This window comes from Bidens hawaiensis, unplaced genomic scaffold (assembly GCF_021521415.1).
Source record: "Bidens hawaiensis isolate Kalapana, Puna unplaced genomic scaffold, B.hawaiensis_p1.1 tig00004357_1, whole genome shotgun sequence".
NCBI lineage: Eukaryota > Viridiplantae > Streptophyta > Magnoliopsida > Asterales > Asteraceae > Bidens > Bidens hawaiensis.
Window position 1 is genome coordinate 739241 of NW_027491262.1, and position 23425 is coordinate 762665.

The 23425-nt window shown below is 44.7% G+C and overlaps 1 protein-coding gene across 1 annotated transcript; it reads left to right on the forward strand.

Annotated features, from left to right (window-relative positions):
• The first annotated feature begins 842 nt into the window (after positions 1–842).
• Positions 843–21508, forward strand: LOC143626375 (plastidic glucose transporter 4-like). The gene is made up of 5 exons (XM_077096492.1): positions 843–1002; positions 1087–1160; positions 1236–1324; positions 20848–20961; positions 21063–21508. Exons 1-5 carry the CDS (start codon positions 843–845, stop codon positions 21172–21174), a joined length of 549 nt encoding a protein of 182 aa, XP_076952607.1. The 3' UTR covers positions 21175–21508.
• Positions 21509–23425: the final 1917 nt, after the last annotated feature.

Below are 23425 nucleotides of genomic sequence, written 5' to 3' on the forward strand. Positions count from 1 at the left end.
GTGAGAATCAGACTAGATTGCTCTTTAAATATAAAAGTATATTAAGAGATTGCTAGAGCAGATATCAGGTATAATATGATGATAATGTGATAAGATATGATCATACAAGATAAGATGAGATGGTCATACCATTTGTGGTATTTATAGCCGAAGGTAGGTTTCCAAGGAGGTATGGCCGGCTGCAACAGTGTTCCTGTTCACCAACAGTAGCCTACGCACGTGCCCTGCTGGTAGTTGGTGGGTAGGTAGCGGCTGATAGCGACCAGGCCTGCTGTATACTATTCCTTTTCCACCAACTGTCAGCTACGCACGTGGTATGACAAGAGTTGGTGAGTAGGCAGCGGCTAACAGTGACATACAGTGTAGGAGCATGCTGCTCGCCATACTGTTGTCTATAAGCTGTCGTATCTTTAGTCAGATCTTTTTCCCATACCTCGTCAGGTACAGTACAGAAGATCTTCCTGTATCGTACGGACTGGCTTATTTGGGCGGGAGTATTCCCCCTCCCGCCCTTGTGCGGGATTGTTCCCGGCTTCGCTCATTCCTTCAGGTGACACTGAACGATTGAGAGCTAAGTGCCTTGTGCGTGTAGCCTTGCTGCGCGGGTGGCCTTCCCCAATGGCTTGTATCCGAGGCTGCGGGGACAGGCGGAGTCCTTCACCATTGGGAGGCATTTCCTGCGGGACCAGCTTGCGTACTGCGCGTAAGGACGTCACGTCTCTGAGCATGGTTGGTCCTGCGGATCCAGTTGGTTTCTGCGCAGACGTCCCTGTTTGAGGTGAGTCCTGCGGGTCCAACTGGGCTCTGCTGGGACCTACCTCTTCAATGTGATATTGACATATATGTGTATGGCAGTTGTGAGTGTTGGTGCAGCTCTTTTCTTATTCCAACAGCTGGCTGGAATAAATGCTGTTGTTTACTATTCAACCTCTGTGTTCCGGACAGCAGGAGTTGCATCTGATGTGGCAGCCAGTGCTCTTGTTGGGGCTGCAAATGTGTTTGGTCGGTCGCCCTTTTGCTTACAGTCTTTCCGATTGACAGTTATAACTTGTAACTGACAATATCGTGATTTCATTGCATTTTCAGGCACAATGATCGCGTCTTCTTTGATGGACAAACAAGGAAGGAAAAGTCTTCTGATCACAAGCTTTTCTGGAATGGTATAATATATTGCTATGCCTTATTATATCTCAAAATATATTCTACATTTTGTAATAATTGTTTTTTTTTTCAAGGCTGTTTCAATGTTGCTGCTCTCACTGTCTTTCACTTGGAAAGTTTTGGCACCGTATTCTGGACCACTTGCTGTTATCGGGACTGTTTTGTATGTTCAATCAACTCAACCTTAGCTAGGAGTTTTAATGAGCCAAGCTGGGCTCAGGTTCCCCTTGTTTTGAGCTCTAGTTCTAAAGCTTTAGCTTGGCTCCTTCACTATTTATATATTAATTTTTATATATTTGAAGAAACGTGGATCTACTCGCTGGTAGCAGATCTACTTTCCTCGGGTTTTGATTGTACTATTTCACCGATGGTTCTTCTGGATCCGTGTTCTTCCACCTACAAAATGAACAAACGCCGTTAACTTACCCCTCAGAAAGGGACAGAGGGGTCCTCCTTGGGGTAACCCTCCGGCGTGAGAATAAGTATATGGTGGAGAAGATAATAATGTGTGTAAGGGAATCTCAAGAGTATTGCTTAATAGCTGAATACTCTTTGATTGTGAGACTGTGTGTTTGTATGTAACTGACTGTGAGTGAATGTAATTCAATATGATTGAATGTGATATCACTGCCTGTAACTGTCAATGATTGAGTATGAATGTGTCCATCAAAGTGGAGTTGATGCTGTATTTATAGTGCTAGGGTTTCCACTAATTGAGCTGAGATCAGATTAGGGTTTTGTTGGCCTCCTCCAATCGATTTGCGCCACGTGTCCTCGGAGACACCTGGTGCTTTTTCATTGGTTATAATCACGTGGTAACCCATGAGTCATGCTGAGCTGTCCACCTTTCATTTAGCAGCTGTCAACATCAGCATATCCTTATTCCTTAAAAAGATGCCTTCTGGAAGGTTGTCTGACGTGCACAATCAAGGTTGCCCTAATCCTGATTTGGATAAGGACGAGGTTGATTATGTGCACGTGTGATATGCGCCCATCCTGAGGATGCGCGAGGTCTTCTCTTTATTCTCACGCGCAGATATTTCATGCGCAGATGTGATATGCACGAGCATGTGATATGCGCCGCGCGCTGATGCGCTGCGCGCATATGTGATGCGCGAGCATATGTGTGCCTGGGCAGATGTGATATGCACGAGCACGTGATATGCGCCGCGCGCATATGTGATGCGCGAGCATATGTGTGCCTGGGCATATGATGCCTGAGCATGTTTTGTATGCGCCATGCGCATAGGTTTTGGCTTTGTGCCTTCATAATGTCTTTATCTTGTGGGTTGACCCGCCTTGCTCGGTGTTGAGGCGGGTACATACCTCTTCAAGCCCCCCCAGTCTAATGTGTGTCTTATCTCGCGCGAGCGCGGTAAGATAGATATTAGACTTACTGATTCGGTCTTTTAACGGGTTTTTTTTTCGTTTTCTTGGTTGTTTCCATCATTGCGTGAAGTTCTATCCATTCGGTTGAAAACGAATCGTCTGTGTACGTGACGGTTGCTGACGTGGGTCAGTGATGGAGACGTGTCAGACATTTCGTGTGCTCGAGGTGCTACAGTTGCCTTTCGTGTCCCCTCACATGCTGTCAGGGACACGTGTCGCGCTCGTGTTGGTCCGTTCCTGCGAGTGGGGGCACGTGAACTCTGGCAGCAGCCGTATAGTTTCCTTTCATGTCTCCTCACACAGTGTCAGGGACACGTGTGACGCTCGCATTGGCCAAGACCCGCGAGTGGGGGCGCGTGAAGTCCGTTCATCATCAAAATTTCTCTCTCCTGGGCCTATAAAAGCCAACCCTTAGAGTTTTTATCCTTCACCTTCTTGCTTATTCTTCTAAGCTTTTCTTTCTTTGTCTTCTGATTATCCTTTTTTCTGCTTCCCAAAAATCTGTTCTTCAGAAGTTTCCGTTTGATTTTCAGTTGTATGTCTGATTGTTCGGACTCCTCAAACCCGTCGATCACCTCAATCGTTTCTCGAAAACGCCGCGTGAAATCCGTAGTGATGTCGACGTTGAAGAAGAAAGGAAAGGGGAAGAAGGTTGCTGAGGGCTCATCGGAGGAGGTAAGGAGGACCAAGGTGGTGAGGAGGTGGAATGAAATCCCCTGCAAATTGAGGCAGGCTGATCTTGACAGCCTTATCGCCTCTCAGGGCTTTCCCACCCTGTTTGGCTGCATGTTGCCTGGGGACGGGCAAACGGCGGCGGACCTGCCTGCCGGCTATATATCCCTATATAGCCATTTTTTCACCCACTGCAACCTTCGTCTCCCGATAACAAGGTTTGTGGGTGCACTGCTGAAGTTCTATGGGATTCATATATCCCAAGTCCATCCGTTTGGACTCGTGCGCGTGACTCACTTTGAGTTCATGTGCAAATCCAAGCGCGAGGAGCCCACTCCTCGGCGCTTTCAGTATTTTTACAAGCCCAAGATCCAAGACAATTGGTTCTCTTTTATTCCTCGCAGTCAGAAGGTGAAGTGCTCCACTGTTTCATTCAAGAGCCTTCATGACTGGTCTGAGAGGTTCTTTTACATAAGGGCTGGTGTGATCCCCATCCGTATGACCATGCGCTCTACCTCTTCTGCGCCTGCGGATGAGGGTGTCCTCAAGAACCCAACTGGCTCCTGGGTTAATAAGCTGACCACTGAACCATCCCCCGCCAAGAGCATTCGCGAGGAGGCGCTGGTGGGGGTCGGCATGAGTAAGCTGTGGGCTGACAGCGCGCTTGAGCCCGTAATCCAAGTCGACGGGTTATGTAAGTTTATTTCATTGCTTTATTTATTTTTCTGCGCGAACATAATTGTTTTGCTGATATCACTTGACTTGTTTTTGCGCAGTCACCAAGGATTATATCCACGCCGCCTATGATGATCAAGTGGAGGGTGGCTCCGTCGCGCTTGGCGCTGGGGAGGTTGGTTTCCCAGATCGCTTCGATGACATGTTCATCCCAGTGGATCTGGAATTTGACTTTGATAGCGACGCGCCTGGTAAGCCTTCGCACTTATGCTTATTCCTTTAGAATACCAAAGTTTATTAACAATTCTGTTCCTTGTTTTTGCAGATGCGCTCGAAAACTATGCGCTGGAGCTCGCGGAAGAGGAGGAGGAGGAAGAGGAGGCGCCCCTACTAAAACGCAAAGCTAAGGGGAAATCTGGCGCAGGGGCCAGTAAGAAACAGAAGAAAGATGACACCCCTGTCGCTCATCCCCATGCTCAAACGAAGGGACCTAAGGAAACCCAGGTGTTTACCACCAAGGTTTCTTTAGCTTCCCTGCCTGTGAGAGTGGGCAGACCTCCTGTCCACTTGAGGTATGGTGGCGTCACCTCCTCCGTTCGCGCGGCTGAAGAGAGAAGCAGTGCCGCGCCTGCAACAGGTATACTTTGCTTGTCTTCATCTGATTGAATTGTTATTAAACCTTTGCACCTTTGAATGTTTGCAGGACCGGCGACGGTAGCAGATCAGCCGCAGGCGCCACAAGGTGCTACGGCTGCGCCGGGGGCTGCTTCGAAGTCCCCTGTTCTACCCTCTGAAAAGGGTATAATGAACTTTATGGCGATGTTCGCCGCGCGAACAGAATTGCGCCAAGGTATGTTTTGCACATTTGTCTTCTGAAATTTTCTTTTGGATTAGTCATAAACCATTTTTCCTTGTTGATTTGTTCATAGGAGTTGTAGCTGGCGCACAAGTTGCTGGTGACACTCCTGGCGCCGTTGCCGGCGCCGCTGGTTCTGCTCCTGCTCCTGCTAGTGCTGAGTCTCCCCTTATTGGGATTACCAAGGAGCAGGAAACCGTATTGCGCGCCGAACTGGCGGCGTCGAGACCTCCCTCGCCTCCTCCTACACGCAGCCCTCCCCGCGAGACTGGTTTGGAGCCCTCCAGGTCGCAGGAGAAGAGGCCTATTGAAGAAGATGAGGAGGATAAGGGGGCTCAAGCTGAAGACTCCTTGGGAGACCGCGCCAGCCCTGCGATGCCACAAGAGTTCACAGCGCAGACTTCTGGTGGGGCTGGCGCTGACTTTTCTGCTTCATCCCCGCAGGTATGTTTTAATTTGTTGCTCCGCTGCGCGTACCTCCATATAAGTATGTTTTATGACTTAGAACATTTCTTGTGTTTTGCAGGAAGGTGACCACGTTTACCGCCCGAGATGGAATATTAATGAAGACAGTTCCTTCCAATCCATGGGCGTATGCGAGGACTTCTGGGCTCATGCCGTGCCTCCTACTGAAAGGAGGTATCAGGAGGAGCGCACCCGCGCGGACTTGTTGAACGACCATATTTTCGCTGGGTCGGCTTTCTTTGCTGCTTCCCAAGAGCTTCGTCGTGATTATATTAAAGTACGCGATGCTCTTGTGGAAGCCCAGCGAGAGGCTAAGGTGGCCGCCTGGAACCTTTCTGATGCTCGCGCACGAGCTGAGAAACTCCAGGCGGAGCTCAGCGAAAACCGAGCAAGTGCCAACACCGCCTTTATTAAGCGCGGGCATGAGCTCCAAGCTGCGCGGGAGAAGCAGCAGGTGGCGGAGGCCGAAGTTGCCAAGTACGCGCGGAGAGTGCGTGTCTTGGAACAGCAGGCTGAGGCGCGTGACCAAGCTATCGTCCAGAGTATCACTGAGAAATCATCACTGGAGAGCGAGGTTGCGCGCCTGAAGAAGAAGTTGGCGGCCGCGCAGGCCGATAGAGATGAGGCCTTGGCGACGGCAGCGTCCAGCCAGGAAGCACTTGATGCTGCGCAGGCGGAGAAAGAAAAAATTTTGGCGGCAGCAGCGTCTGATAAAGAGGAGCTAAAAAAGACCAAGGAAACTGTTGAGTTATTAAACTCCCAGGTTCCTGCCCTCGAGACGTCTGTTGCTGGCCTCGCGCAGGATCGCCAATGGCTGGTGTCACAGGGCATGACTCGTTGCGCTTTGGCGATGAAATATTCCGCCGAGTTTCAGGCCCTTGTGATGGACTGCAATGCTGCCGCGCGCTTGGTGGGTCGAGCTGAAGGGTTTACGGATGGGTATGAATACGGCATGTTGAAGAAGAACCCATCCGAGTACCCTTACAAGAGCGACGCGGCCTGCGCGGACATGGCCGCGGTGGGGGAGAAGTATATGAATACTCCCATCCCCATCCTTATGCAGGTACCTTGACCTTAATGAGTTTTATTTGACTAATTTTCCAAGTGTTTTGTACTCAATATTTTCCTAATGATTTGCAGATAGCTGCGCTTGCTGACCAGCCCGACCTCGGCGCGCTAAAGAAGTTGCTCGATGAATGCGAGAGGGCTGGTAGCGATGATGGTGGCGCGGGGGATGTTGCCCCTGCCAGCGGCTCTGGCGCTGCGAAAGAATCTGCTCCTGACACCGTCGTGATAGAAGACTCCAATGAGGAGGAAGAACTTGACTATGGTCAGTTCGGAGATGAGGAGCAGGCCGCGCCAGATGCTGAGGGAGATGATGAGGGTGATGAAGCGGCTGACGTCGACGTGGAGACTTGAGAAGCCCTTCATCAAATTTTATTTTATTTTATTATTATTTTTTTTTTGTACTTGTAATTTGTAACTCATCATACTTGTAAATTTCAATTTTATGGAATGAAACTTGTTTTCTCTTTTTCACATCTTGCGCATTTCCATTCATCTCTTCATGTTTGCTTGTATAGATATAAGATATGCTTGCACGTTAAAATAAGAGCAAGGTTGTAAGGAAATTATTCACTTAACCATAGTCCTATTTTGTAAGTGGTTTCGCAGTATCTTGTTTATGCCGACATGCGCGATAACTTTTCACAATTCCTTTTCTGCGCGTCGTTGTCGCGCGGTTTTTATATGGAAGTATGAGTTTTAGCCATTACATGTCAGCATGTGTTACTCAGATATCCACTATGATTCCTCGCGCGACCTCGACCTGAGACCTTAACAACTATGATATGGCATGTACTCTGCCTAAGTTGTGTTTAAGGATTTTTATGATCAGGCTGCGCGGGATGTAAGATGGATGTTTGTGAGTGTTTTGAGCTAAGGCTCTTTGTTTTGGGCTAAGGCCCTGACGTTTTTAGAGTTAAGACTCATTAACGTGTTTGAGCTAAGGCTCGTAGGTTTGGGCTAAGGCCCTGACGTTTTAGAGTTAAGACTCGTTAACGCGTTTGAGCTAAGGCTCGCGCATGTATGTTTGACTTCGTTTTATTTTGTTTTTGAAGTCAATATAGTGTTGTCATATTGCTCCAAATTAATAAAGGAAGTGTGAAACATGTATGCAAAGGTAATAGAACAAATATTGAAAGATAGCGCGAATCATCATTCATGATGGCTTAAAAGCCTTGATTACATATTTGAACTTTTACATGAAGCATTTTCTAAGCTGTGCCGCGTTCCACGCGCGCGGTATCTTTTTTCCATTCAAATCTTTTAAAGTGTACGCGCCTTTCCCCAAATCTTCTGAAATTTGATAAGGTCCCTCCCAATTGGGGGACATTTTTCCTGGGGCTATCGCGCGGCTAGCTTCATTGTTTCGAAGGACAAAATCATTTTTCTTGAAGTGGCATTCTTTAACGCGCTGATTATAATATTTTTCCAGCTTTTTCTTGTATTTGGCTTCATTAATGATAGCCGCTTCTCTGCGTCCTTCAAGCAAGTTGAGGTCCAATCTTCTTTCGCGCTCGTTATCAGTCTTGCTCATCATGAGTACCCTATGGGATGGGCATCCAATTTCTGCTGGGATCATAGCCTCTGTCCCATAGGTTAGGCTGAACGGGGATTCGCCATTGCTAGTTTTGCTTAATGTCCTGTGCGCCCACAGGACATTAGGTAACTCTTCGACCCAAGAATGGGATTCTCCCTCCAACCTTTTCTTCAGCCCATTTAACAAACTTTGATTCGCGCGCTCCACTTGGCCATTCCCTTGAGGGTGGTAGACCGAAGTGAAGATTTGGTTGATGTGCAATTCTTTGAGCCAGCTGGATATCTTCCTGTCAGTGAATTGTTTGCCATTGTCGCTCACAATTTCCATAGGAAGGCCAAAACGGCAAATGATGTGGCTCCAGATAAATTGCTTCATCGCCTCAGCTGTGATTTTTGCTAGTGGCTTGGCCTCAACCCATTTCGTGAAATAGTCTATCGCCACTACCAAAAATTTCACTCGCCCTTGCGCTTGCGGCAGGGGCCCCACAATATCAATGGCCCATTTGTGGAAAGGCCATGCGGAGGTCACTGGAATCAAGTTGTTCTTTGGCCGCATGGTGTTTGGCGCGTGGCTCTGACATGCCTTGCATTTTTGGATTTCTTTTAGCGCATCCAAGTACATGCCTGGCCAATAGTAGCCTGTGCTCATTGCCTTGGCAACCACCATGCGTGGGCCAGCGTGTATTCCGCAGATTCCTTCGTGAATCTCCCTAATCACATAGCTTGCTTCTTCAGCATCCAGGCATTTCATGAGCGGTCCAAGATAAGAGCGTCGATATAATGTACCCTCAAGTAGTTCATAGTTCTGCGCCTTGTGTCTTATCTTCCTCGCCTGTGCGCGATCGTCCGGTAACTTCCCCTCCTTCAGGAATTCCATTATTGGAGTTATCCAGGATGAAGGGGTTGTATGAATTACAAGGACCGATTGCGTTTGCACTGACGGGCTGCTCATTACTTCCACCCTGACATCTTTGCCAAAGTGATCAAAATTAGTTGACGCCATTTTACTCAACGCGTCAGCGGACTTGTTTTCGCTGCGCGAGATGTGTATGATTCTGAAGAAGTCAAACTGCTCAACGAGCTTTTTTGCCTGCTCTAGATATAGAGGCATTGTGTTCTCCTTTGCGTCATATAGGCCGTTGACCTGAGCAGCTACCAAGTAAGAATCAACATGGGCCTCTAGCTTTTTAACCCCAAACTTGCGCGCAATGCGCAGACCAGCCAGCAGGGCTTCATACTCAGCCTCATTGTTGGTACTCTTGAAGTCCAACCTAATAGCATAAGTATATTCATGATTATCAGGGTCCACCAGTTTGAGGCCTGCGCCGGACCCTTCGTTGTTGGAGGCCCCATCAGTGAATAGCCTCCAAACATCTTCTTCATCATTTGCTCGCGGAGGGTCTACCTCGCGCTGAGCTTCTTCGATCTTTCCCTCTGGGATTTCCGTGATGAAATCCGCTAAAACTTGACCCTTTATTGCTGGACGGGGCTTATAGGTGATCGTGTGTTCACCTAATTCTAGCGCCCACTTTGTCAGCCTTCCGGAGAGCGCGGGGCGTCGCAAGACTTGCTGGATGTTGTAACCAGTCAGAACTTCAATAGGATGACCGTTGAAGTATCTATGGAGCTTGCGCGACGCGTGTGTTAGTGACAAAACTAACTTTTCCATGATGGAATAGCGCGTCTCAGGGTCTGTCAGCACCCGACTCACATAGTATATTGGCGTTTGGATCCCCTTGCGATCCACCAATAATACTGCGCCGATGGCGCGGTCTCCAGCTGACAGGTACAATGTAAGGGTTTCGCCAGGAAGTGGATCTGTTAGCGCGGGCAGCTTTATGAGACATTCTTTTATCTCACTGAAAGCTTGCTCAGCCTCAGGCGTCCACTTGAATTGGCTCTTCTTCAAGCAGTTCCTTAAAGTGTTAACGAATGGAGTAGATTTGCTGGCGTGGTTCGCTAGGAACCTGTTGATTGACACCAATCTACCATTCAGCTTCTGCACCTCCTTCATGGTGGATGGTGAAGGCATGTCAAGGATGGCTTCCACCTTTTCAGGGTTCACCTTGAAACCATCCTTAGTGACCATTACACCAAGAAATTTCCCCTCTTCCGCGCCGAAAGTACATTTGCTCGGGTTGAGCTTCATGTTAACTTCCGTTAGGCGCTGAAGAGTTTCCTCGATGTCTTTGAGCATTTGTCGCTCCTCCCTGCTCTTGATCACCAAATCATCAACGTAGACTTCTAGATTTCTTCCGATTTGTTCACTGAAAACCGAATCCATAAGTCTCTGATAGGTGGCGCCCGCATTCTTTAAACCAAAAGGCATTTTTGTGTAACAAAAAACACCCTTGTCGGTTCTGAAGGCAGTCTTGTCTTCGTCCTGTGGTGCCATTTGAATCTGGTGATAGCCTTTGTAGGCATCCAGGAAACATTTGAGCTTGAATGGCGCCACGGAGTCCACCTTTGCGTCGATGTTTGGGAGGGGGTAACAGTCTTTCGGACATGCTTTGTTGAGGTCCTTGAAGTCAATACACATCATCCATGACCCGTTGCTTTTCTTTACCATCACAGGATTGGCTACCCACGTCTGGTATCGGATCGGGCGGATGATGTTTGCGCGCAACAGGTCCTCCACTTGCTCATTCATGGCCTTCGCCTTTTCATCCCCCATGATTCTCTTTTTCTGAGCAATTGGCTCCACCGACTTGAACGTGTTAAGAGAATGTTGCGCCAGGTCTCGCGGGACCCCCGTCATATCGGAGTGTTGCCACGCGAAAACCGACGTGTATTTTGTGAGCAACCTTTTCATTCTCAATCTCGTTTCGTCTGAAATGGTAGCGCCAATTGTGACCGTTTGCTCTGGGAATTTTGGGTTTAAAATCCACTTCTCTGGCGCATTGTCCGCCATTGGAAGTTTCATTCTCCCTTCCCGCGGCGTACTTGTCACTGCGCACAAATGATCGCGGTAAACAAATGTTACGCCTGTTGGTGTAGGGAACCCCAATGCGCCGTGCGCTGGCGACGGTACAACATTAAATTGGGCAATCGTTCCCCTACCCAGGATCATATTGTGGCATGACGTGGTGGGCAAGACCAAGAAGTTGACAACTTCGGCTCGCTTGTGCTCATCATCCCCCATAGTTAGTTCAAACTGAATTTGGCCTAGGGGATGGATGATTTCATTTGAAACACCACAGATTGGTGCGTTCACAATTTCGAGCCGCGCTTGGTCTGCCGGGTCTAACTTTCTGAAACATTGCTCATACATAATGTCAGATTCGCTTCCAGTGTCCACCAGGACCTTTGACACTTCGTAATGAGCAATGTGTGTGGTGATGACGAGAGGACTGCTTATTGAAGGGCCTCCCCTGATTCTTGGGAAGATGACTTGCTGCTCGCGCCAATCTCCGTGGATTTGCGCGCTTCTCTTTTTTGACGTCTGCCCTTGTCGTCCCCCCTCAGCCACACAGATTCTTTTGTATTTCTTGCTGGCAGAGGCTCCTTCCGGTTGCTCATCTTCTATTCTTTGGTTTTTCACCAAGTGAGCCAGCCTGCCTGATTTTACATCCTTCTCGATCGCATCCTTTAAATGATGGCATGCGTCGGTGTTGTGGCCCGGGGACCTGTGAAATTCACAATATTTGCCACTGTTTTGCGGTCCCTTGTAGTGTAGTTGCTTGGGGGGCTTGAATTGAACATTCTCAGTACTTAACACCTGTGAAGGTGTTTTAGTGAGGGGTGTCCATATTCTTGGCAGAGGTCTGCTAGGATCTCTGCCGCCCTCCCTCTTGTCACCCCCCCCGCGATTACGAGCATCTTTTTGGGGCTGGGGTGAGCTTGGTTGCGCTTGCTTTTCTGCGGAAGAAAAACTTGTTGGCTGCAACCTGGACCATACTGAGTTCTGTTTGGCCCTCTTCTCTTTGCTGCGCGGTGATTCAGCCTGATGCGCTCTTTCTCTTGCCCTATCTTGGGCAATCTGTTTTTCATTTCTCGCGAAAACTCGCGATGCCTCCATTAACTTGGCCCACGTGGTGGGCATGCCATCTTTGCTTACGAGAGCTCGTCGTAATTGATCAATGCGCGCGCCTTGTATAAAGGCCACGCGCAGGAGTTGCTCGGTTATACCTCCGATTGCCAGAGACTCCTGATTGAACCTAGTGATGTAATCTTCAATCGTTTCATCATTCCTGCGTACGCAGTGCATGATGTCATCAGGATCGCGCGTGTGCCTGCGCTGCTGTACGAAGTGGGCTTGGAACTTTTCTAATAGTTCCTCGAACCCATCAATTTGCCCAGTCGGCAAGCTCTCGAACCATACTCGCGCCGCGCCCGTTAGGCAGCGAGCAAACATATGACACCATGTTGGCATCGTCCAACTCTCCAGGTTTCCCGTGTTGTAAAAACCTTGCAAGAAATCGTCTGGATCTGTCGTGCCGTCATACTTACCCAAACCACTTGGCATCTTGGTCTTGTGCTGGATGGGAGCCTGCGCGATGCGCGCAGTGAACTTTGAGTGTTTTACCAAGATGGCTGGTCTGTAGGGTGTGGTTACGTCCACTTGCCCTCTGACTGGTGGGCTGTACGGCATGTGCAGATCCAGATCGGCTCTGGCTCCAGGCGCCATGTTCACAGGCGCGCGGAGCTGTGAGCCTCCTGCATGAGTATCCCGCGTCTTCCTCATGCTATGCACTTCTTCATCACTGAACTCAGTGTGTGCAGTGTGAATAGAATGTCCTTCTTCCGGCGCGCGCGACCTTTTTGAAGTCTGCTTATCAAACGTTTGCCTTTGTGTTTGGTCGGCTAGCTTCTTCTGTTTGACCATTTCATTGTACTTTTCCATCAGACGCCGCTGCTCGTTTATGAGCCATTCATTCGGATCATTTGTTTCCTCTTCTGGACCCATTGGTCCTTTCAGTTTCGCGCCGGCCATATTTTGTAACGTGAGATCGTCTGGAGGAGTTTCAGTCTGGCCGTGAGGGGTTGTGACGAAGGGACGGTTGCTGATGGTACGCGTAGAATCACGCGGAACCCTCAGAACCTGCTGTTCGTCGTTAACACCCTCACGCTCAATATCCTCCAGAGCTTGATCAACGTTACGAACGCCAGAAACCATGGTGATTGATTTTTTTTATGTAGATCTGATGAGATCTGATTGCCGATGTAACAGTGGATGGCGCCAATGAAGAAACGTGGATCTACTCGCTGGTAGCAGATCTACTTTCCTCGGGTTTTGATTGTACTATTTCACCGATGGTTCTTCTGGATCCGTGTTCTTCCACCTACAAAATGAACAAACGCCGTTAACTTACCCCTCAGAAAGGGACAGAGGGGTCCTCCTTGGGGTAACCCTCCGGCGTGAGAATAAGTATATGGTGGAGAAGATAATAATGTGTGTAAGGGAATCTCAAGAGTATTGCTTAATAGCTGAATACTCTTTGATTGTGAGACTGTGTGTTTGTATGTAACTGACTGTGAGTGAATGTAATTCAATATGATTGAATGTGATATCACTGCCTGTAACTGCCAATGATTGAGTATGAATGTGTCCATCAAAGTGGAGTTGATGCTGTATTTATAGTGCTAGGGTTTCTGTAACACCCCGACCAAAGGCGGATTATACATCGGGGCGCCACATATTGTTTCATTACCCGTGACACTATTGGGTGTCAATATTTATTAATACACATTTATCGCGCGCGCGCGCAGCGCAACACAAGATAACATAAATCAACAAAAATCATTACATAATAAAGCAAAGTATTCGATCAACATAAACTTGTCTTGATACATTTTAATCTAGGTCCAAAATAAAAGAAAACTTCCTACGTGTCCACAAGCTCCAAAATAGCTACTGCAAACCTGAACATGTGTTAAAATAAACGTCAAACACTTGCGTGTTGGTGAGAAATCAAGTTTAATGCAATACAGTAAATCTGCGCACAACATGTGTATGTCTAGAGTTTAGCAAGGGTGAAATCAGATTGTGATCAAGCCTAAGATAGATCATAGCTCATAGTTCAATCCGTGCTCCCAATTGAGCACAAAAACGAGAAAACATACTGTGCAAGTGTAAACAAAGAAAACCGTAAACGATAGGTCTCCCGTGTTCATCCAATGGATCCATGAAAACTTCGGAATAGGCCGAACAAAGCGGTTAATGATACACACATACAAATAACAGCCAAGTAAACATCCTCAACACATGGGACACTGCGCGACTAAAGTTCATAAACAAGTTTTAAGACTCTAAGTTTGTATGAACACATGAACATCCCAAAACATTAAAAAGATAAAAAGGGATTAGGTACGAGATTACTCACTTGATATAGATGCGATGAAGATAAATAAAGCAAGAACCAAACAAGCAAAGTTAACCTATAAATAAGATTATCGGTTTAACGATTGGTTTTAGTGTCTTGATTATAACTAACCATAGGTAATATGCATCGATTTACTTAAACAAATTATAAACATTTACTAACCGAGATCTGGGCAGAAAAGAAGAGAAAGAAAAGCAGAGGCAAGGAGAGCTGGAGTTATGTTGACGGCTGTGCTGCGAGGATCTTCAGCAGGGAGAAGGAGAAGAGATTAAGTGTCTGTGTGTGAAATGTTTAAGAAAATGGCTGGGTATAAATAGGCAAACCCTAGGGAACACAATCCCGGAAAAAGGGGAAAATATCTCACCAAATCTAAGCAAAAGATATGGCAGCAGGAAAAGGGGAAAAAGCTGTCAGGTTACTGTTCACAGCACATGGGATATGTCAGGCAAACACTGTTCAAGATAAGGAAAAGAAGATCTCAAAAGATATTGTCAGTCATCTTTTTCTGTCAACCAATAGGATTGACGCGCATGCTGTGCCGAAAGTAACTTTTCAGACACAAAGCAAGTTAGGTCAACAGCACAAAAGATAAGATATCACCAAAGGTAAACGGCTAGATAAATCAAGATAAAAGACACAAGACTTAGCGCGAGAAAGCTGAGTGCGCGAAGGCAGACACAGAAGGTCAAGAGAGCGTGAGCGCGAAGGCAGACAAACAACCTTAACGCGTTGCGGAAAGAACTACATTTCCATGCGCACCGCGGGAGGATCTACATTTCTTAGCGCGTCGCGGAACCAACTGAAATCCTTAGCGCGTCGCGGGAAGAACATAAATCCTTAGCGCGTCGCGGGAAGAATTACAATTCTTAGCGCGCTGCGAGAAGAACTACAAATTTACAGCGTGCCGCGGGAGGATCTACAATTCTTAGCGCGTCGCGCGGAGAAGTATCATTCTTAGCGCGCCGCGGGAAGAACTATAGTACCTAGCGCGTAGCGCAGGAACAGTCAATCTTCACGCAGGCTTCCTTGTAAGGAGTTTAGCGCGTGGAGCTGCGCAGACATCCTTAGGCGGGAAGAGCCAAAGGAAAAGCAAGGAGTTAGGGAAACAAGGCTTAAGGGCGGGACGGCGACAAGAGGGAAAAGAAGGCGGAAAGAGAGGCGGAAGAAACATTTTAAAAATATATATATATACATAAAGATTTATTAAAGGTTAGATTTATAAAGATTATAAATAAATTTTTAAATCATAAAAAGAATCGGATCAGAAAACGGGTATCTGGGTCGGGTCGGATTCGGGCAGATGTTACAGTCTCCCCTACTTTAAGAAATTTCGTCCCGAAATTTATCTCGAAGTAGGATGCGCAAAGAAAAGGTACGGGGATAAGGTCGATCAAAAAAAAATCGTTTTCATTAAGGTTAAGCGTGCAATCCATGATTATAAAGTTTATTAAAATAGTTTTGTCATTAGCCAATTCAACAAGTTTTCCTCAAGTTAATGCGCGGTCGCGCGAGCTTCTGCTCAAACGCGTGAAAAATAAAACTTCTATCGGTACCAGTAACAAAAAGTATAGATGCATAATGCCTGCAAAAAAAAAAAAAAAAAAAAAATGTACCATTAACTACGTCATTAAACGCTTGCGCTTGGTGCGCGGTTATATTAAAAGTTTGTCATCGCGTCACTTGGTTCGAAATTTGGTTCACCGGATTCGCTTGCGTAATCTGTACTTGTAGTCTTGGGCACGCGTTCCGGAAATGACTGGGATCACCGCAGTTAAAGCACGATCTTGGTTGGGGATTCTGGTATGTTGGTTGTGGGTTCTGCGGGTAGGTTGGTGGTGTTTGCACAATTGGGTTGGCGGGAGGGACTCTACAGTACTCAGCAGTGTGACCAGCGCGGCCACATTGGTTACATTGCCTACACGAGGCTTGAGTTGGGTGATGAAATTTACAGGTTGGGCAGAAGGGCTGATTTCCTGTGTAGGGTTTCTTAGTTGGCGGGGTAGGGAGTGCAGGATTAGTTAAGGCATAGTTATGGACTACAGGGGGAGTTGGGTAGGTAGACAGTGGGTTAGGCGCGTATACTGGAGGTTGGTAAAGGGGTTGCTGGACGAGTGGGTTAGTGAGCGCGTAAGCTTGATGATTGGTTTTGCGCCTTCGTTTATGGTTTAAGGGTTCTGGCTTGGTTTCTGTTGGTTCTGGGTCAGTCTTGGTGGGTTTGGTCTTTTCAGTTCCCCGCAGGAACAGGGTTCCTGCTCTGACATGGTTGTCGCTGAGCACAGCGGCCAACTCGATGGCGTCAGAGAGGGTTACTGGGTTTCTCGCCCATACAGAATCTTGAATTTCCATGGGAAGACCCCCAAGAAATTTTTTCGATGGCTCGGCGGGAAGGGGTAACAAGGTGAGGGACAAGCAAACTTAGTTCGTGGAAGCGCGTCGCGTACTCGCGCGCTTCGCCACTGTACTGCTTCAAGTTCCAGAATTCCTCCTCAAGGCGCTTGACTTCGTTGGGAGGGCAGAATTCTCGCGTCAGAAGTTCCTTGAATTCCTCCCAGAGCATGCTAGTAGCAACCTCTGCGCCTCGCGCATGAGCTACTCCGTTCCACCAAGTAAGCGCTCTAGATTCCAGGACACTTGAGGCGTATAAGGTTCGTTGGTTTGGAGGGCAATGGGTATGGAGAAAAGTGTTTTCAATTTTCTCAAGCCACTGGAGCATTACGGTGGCTCCTTCAAGACCTGTGAACTTTGGAGGGTTACCCGCATTAAAGGATTTAATGTTGTAACCAGAGTGGTTGATATTGTTTTGGTTTAAGGCTTGGGCTATTGCGGCGGCCATTTCCTGGGAACGTTGCTGCCTACGTCTGCGCGCGGCTTCTCTCCTCTGATAACGAGCTGATAGTGGAGGCATTCTATAAAAGTTCTAGTTTTAGTTAATATCATGTTACGAGAAACCGTTTTAGCGCAAAGTATAACCTTGTTAAAGCTTGTTTCGCGAAGTTAGTTGCTAACAAAAGTTAAGGTAAAGTAAATGACTTTATATGCAGACTTAATAAAGGTAACAAATTCGAATCAAGAATCGACAATTCATGTATCACCATGACTTTCCGAATTCTCAATTTAAAATATACGAGCAAACGGGTATTGGAGATTGACGATTCATGTATTACCATGACTTTTCAATCCTCAATATAAAATATACAAGTAAATAAGCATTGGAGATTGACAATTCATGTATCACCATGACTTTTCATTCTTCAACTTAAAAAATATAAAGTAAATGGGAATTGAAAGTCAACTATTCATGTATCACCATGACTTCTCGGATTTTCAATTCCAACAAACGAACATAAATAAAAATCGAAAGATCGCGGAATAAAACATAAAATCATATACTGCGCAGGCGCGAGCATATTTATAAATAACGAGTAATTAACAATAAGCGCGCAAACACGAGATTTCTCTCATGCGCGAGAGGGGACTTAAGTTTTCTAGGTCGTTACGTCTAACCACCTATCCTAAAGTCAACGAGCTCTGATACCAATCTGTAACACCCCGACCAAAGGCGGATTATACATCGGGGCGCCACATATTGTTTCATTACCCGTGACACTATTGGGTGTCAATATTTATTAATACACATTTATCGCGCGCGCGCAGCGCAACACAAGATAACATAAATCAACAAAAATCATTACATAATAAAGCAAAGTATTCGATCAACATAAACTTGTCTTGATACATTTTAATCTAGGTCCAAAATAAAAGAAAACTTCCTACGTGTCCACAAGCTCCAAAATAGCTACTGCAAACCTGAACATGTGTTAAAATAAACGTCAAACACTTGCGTGTTGGTGAGAAATCAAGTTTAATGCAATACAGTAAATCTGCGCACAACATGTGTATGTCTAGAGTTTAGCAAGGGTGAAATCAGATTGTGATCAAGCCTAAGATAGATCATAGCTCATAGTTCAATCCGTGCTCCCAATTGAGCACAAAAACGAGAAAACATACTGTGCAAGTGTAAACAAAGAAAACCGTAAACGATAGGTCTCCCGTGTTCATCCAATGGATCCATGAAAACTTCGGAATAGGCCGAACAAAGCGGTTAATGATACACACATACAAATAACAGCCAAGTAAACATCCTCAACACATGGGACACTGCGCGACTAAAGTTCATAAACAAGTTTTAAGACTCTAAGTTTGTATGAACACATGAACATCCCAAAACATTAAAAAGATAAAAAGGGATTAGGTACGAGATTACTCACTTGATATAGATGCGATGAAGATAAATAAAGCAAGAACCAAACAAGCAAAGTTAACCTATAAATAAGATTATCGGTTTAACGATTGGTTTTAGTGTCTTGATTATAACTAACCATAGGTAATATGCATCGATTTACTTAAACAAATTATAAACATTTACTAACCGAGATCTGGGCAGAAAAGAAGAGAAAGAAAAGCAGAGGCAAGGAGAGCTGGAGTTATGTTGACGGCTGTGCTGCGAGGATCTTCAGCAGGGAGAAGGAGAAGAGATTAAGTGTCTGTGTGTGAAATGTTTAAGAAAATGGCTGGGTATAAATAGGCAAACCCTAGGGAACACAATCCCGGAAAAAGGGGAAAATATCTCACCAAATCTAAGCAAAAGATATGGCAGCAGGAAAAGGGGAAAAAGCTGTCAGGTTACTGTTCACAGCACATGGGATATGTCAGGCAAACACTGTTCAAGATAAGGAAAAGAAGATCTCAAAAGATATTGTCAGTCACCTTTTTCTGTCAACCAATAGGATTGACGCGCATGCTGTGCCGAAAGTAACTTTTCAGACACAAAGCAAGTTAGGTCAACAGCACAAAAGATAAGATATCACCAAAGGTAAACGGCTAGATAAATCAAGATAAAAGACACAAGACTTAGCGCGAGAAAGCTGAGTGCGCGAAGGCAGACACAGAAGGTCAAGAGAGCGTGAGCGCGAAGGCAGACAAACAACCTTAACGCGTCGCGGAAAGAACTACATTTCCATGCGCACCGCGGGAGGATCTACATTTCTTAGCGCGTCGCGGAACCAACTGAAATCCTTAGCGCGTCGCGGGAAGAACATAAATCCTTAGCGCGTCGCGGGAAGAATTACAATTCTTAGCGCGCTGCGAGAAGAACTACAAATTTACAGCGTGCCGCGGGAGGATCTACAATTCTTAGCGCGTCGCGCGGAGAAGTATCATTCTTAGCGCGCCGCGGGAAGAACTATAGTACCTAGCGCGTAGCGCAGGAACAGTCAATCTTCACGCAGGCTTCCTTGTAAGGAGTTTAGCGCGTGGAGCTGCGCAGACATCCTTAGGCGGGAAGAGCCAAAGGAAAAGCAAGGAGTTAGGGAAACAAGGCTTAAGGGCGGGACGGCGACAAGAGGGAAAAGAAGGCGGAAAGAGAGGCGGAAGAAACATTTTAAAAATATATATATATACATAAAGATTTATTAAAGGTTAGATTTATAAAGATTATAAATAAATTTTTAAATCATAAAAAGAATCGGATCAGAAAACGGGTATCTGGGTCGGGTCGGATTCGGGCAGATGTTACAGTTTCCACTAATTGAGCTGAGATCAGATTAGGGTTTTGTTGGCCTCCTCCAATCGATTTGCGCCACGTGTCCTCGGAGACACCTGGTGCTTTTTCATTGGTTATAATCACGTGGTAACCCATGAGTCATGCTGAGCTGTCCACCTTTCATTTAGCAGCTGTCAACATCAGCATATCCTTATTCCTTAAAAAGATGCCTTCTGGAAGGTTGTCTGACGTGCACAATCAAGGTTGCCCTAATCCTGATTTGGATAAGGACGAGGTTGATTATGTGCACGTGTGATATGCGCCCATCCTGAGGATGCGCGAGGTCTTCTCTTTATTCTCACGCGCAGATATTTCATGCGCAGATGTGATATGCACGAGCATGTGATATGCGCCGCGCGCTGATGCGCTGCGCGCATATGTGATGCGCGAGCATATGTGTGCCTGGGCAGATGTGATATGCACGAGCACGTGATATGCGCCGCGCGCTGATGCGCCGCGCGCATATGTGATGCGCGAGCATATGTGTGCCTGGGCATATGATGCCTGAGCATGTTTTGTATGCGCCATGCGCATAGGTTTTGGCTTTGTGCCTTCATAATGTCTTTATCTTGTGGGTTGACCCGCCTTGCTCGGTGTTGAGGCGGGTACATACCTCTTCAATATTTTTTACTTATTATTCTTATATATAACATAATATTTATTATATAGTTGTTTTTATTATAGTTTTATTACTTTATAGTTAAAATAAGAATATATATTTAATATATTAAATAAAAGATATATAAATAATAGGCTCATTTAGGCTCGTGAGCCAGCTTGAGCTCAATAAGTGAGGCTAAATCTTGGGCTCGTTTATTAAACGAGCTTTTTTCTAGGCTTAGGCTCGATCTTGAGCTCGTTTAAGCTTGGATCAAATTCGAGCTTTTAGTGAGCCGATCTTGAGTAGCTCCCAAGCAGCGTGACTCGTTTGCACGCTTACTTTTAGCTAAATTTTTTTTTTCAATTTTAATCTTTGCTATTTCTCATTAAAATCAAAACGATTACAATAAAGTGGCAGGCAAACGGGCAACAAGCTGCACCGCAACCCCCTTTTGAATAGCTAATTATATGACAAACATTATTCATCGACGTTAATTCTACAGGCACGTGCTGTCATTCTCTCTTGGTGCGGGCCCCGTCCCAGCTCTTCTACTACCTGAGATTTTCGCACCCCGAATCAGAGCAAAGGCAGTTGCTTTGTCACTTGGAATGCATTGGGTAATTAATTTTGATTTTGCTTTTATCAGTCAACAAGATTAATATTTATCAAGTATTTTATACATTTTGCTTACAAGTGGTATTACATTGTTGTTGAGCTGATATCAAACTTCGTGATCGGCTTGTATTTCTTGAGCGTTGTAACCAAATTTGGCATAAGCAAAGTGTACCTGGGATTCGCATCCATCTGTCTCTTGCTGTTCTGTACATAGGCGGTAATGTTGTTGAAACAAAGGGCTGATCATTGGAGGATATCGAGCGTGAACTTAGCCCTGCAACTTGAGAGTATTCACTTTTTAGGTGTTGATTTTGGTGGGAATAATAAGGTATAGCTTTTGGCTTTTGCAGCTCATTACATTAATCTTGATGGAGGCTATAGTTCTACCTTTCAACTTGTTTCATTTTGTTCTTCGTGTTTTAGAAACTAACCCGCATTGTAAATTTATGGGTATTTTCTTCTTCGATGAGACTTGGGTTATCAGTATCTATTTTATCCCAATTTCAATCTTCGATCTGTCGTTTATTAAAAAACGCCTCGTGTGTGGTTCTTATCAATTGAAGGATAAGAAATTATCATCATATCACCCGGTTTGTTATATAGTTGCGTTTAACCGATCATAGTCGCTTTATATAATCTCGGTTATTAACTTTTATCTAGGTAATCTTTAATATATGTTTGAAAATTTTAATGCCGTAAATCAGTGTACATAAGATGGAAATATGGTTTATTATGTGTTGCAAGTGTTACCGATTAATGTTATAAAACACGTCTGGCTTAGAGTGTCAAAATCAGTATTGATGGTTGACATTCCGTTTCAGGAATGCTCGCTCATGTATTGGGGTAGTTCCAAACGCTTATAAAAAAAATTATATAAAATACGCCTACCATATAAGAAAATGAAAATGCTTGATGGATTTCTTAAATTCAAACCAATAGAATGGAGAGTTTGAACAAGAAGTTAAAACTACACTTAGGAATTGTCAAATCCAATTTGGTAATGTCTCTGTCCATTCATGGAAATTTAAAGTCACAAGATTCTTCAGAGTACGACAAGATCAATTTAAAATGGTGAGTGTTCGAACATGCATTTGACCAAACTTTATGTGTAGTCATTTTGTCTTTGAAAAGTAGTTCTATTGCAATTGGTCCTAAAGTTATTTCAAGTTTTTTATCACTAATCAATCATGTATTTTATCATTTGACTTTTCATTCTTGAATCTTGATTTGTTGATGATAAGTGTAACATATATCCTCTCATACTAATCAATATTATTTGTTTTGTCCATAAAAAGCTCTCTTTGCTTAACCCTGGAGCTTTTTAATCATATACAACTGTTACGTCAAAAACACAGTGATGATATATAAAACGGGAGATCCTTCTGGATCAATCTCTCTCGTGGATAAAACAGAACAATGTCCAATTTTCTTGATAAAAACTGTATTTATCATTAGGATAATGTGTATTTATCATTAGGATAATGTGATATGTTAATAATGTTATTGTCAACCAGACAATATATGACCATGTATTCACCAACAACTTCCATCATATTTAAGATATGAAATATCCGTTTCTAATTTAAGAGTATGTTATTCCCGATCATGGTCATGGTTGCAAAAATTGCCTTTAGGTGTCGAATTTTTGACAAGTGAGTACTTGGCGAGTAATTCCAAAGTACTCGTAAGAGTTGGTAGTGGCTAGAGACTACTGCAGGCAATGTTTTAAAAACCGGTACGCACCGGCCAATTGAACCGGTTATACTGAATTTTCGTAAGACAACCGGTATTTAGAGCCCGATATTTTTGAACGGTTTGCTAGAACGTCGTTCCGCTGATTCTTTTAAAAATACCGGTTTAAACTGGCAAACCGGTTTTAATTCCAATAGATTTTTTATATTTTTTGCGGCCCGTATTTTTAAAAATGGCTTTTAACATAGGGGGATAAATTGAAACGAGTAAACACGGTAAATGATGGTTCATTAATCAACAATTTTGTATCATATAAATCCCATGTTGGTTTATTTACATATTAGGTTAGATCCCGTGTTCCACACGGGCGGAAATTATAATAAAAATTATTATATGTAATGCGTAAGTTTAGTTATTTCATATAATAATTTTTATTTATGACTTTTATTTTATATTCATTTAAAACAAATTATAACTTAAAGTATTAAAATTGAACTATATGTATATAAAAAAAATTAAAAGATTTGTCCATAATTTTCACCATTTAATAATTTTTCAAGATTTTAGCCATTGTGTTGATTTATTTAGTCGAACTTTTGTTATTGATTTAAATGATTATAAAACAAAATTAACGAAAAATTTTATATTGAATCGTAAAAGGTTAAAGATTAGCCTTTCTAAATTTATATGAATAACTTAATATAATTTTAGAATGGTAATTAAATGAAAAATAATGGATAGATGATTTTATGCATTTAATGAATTGTTATACA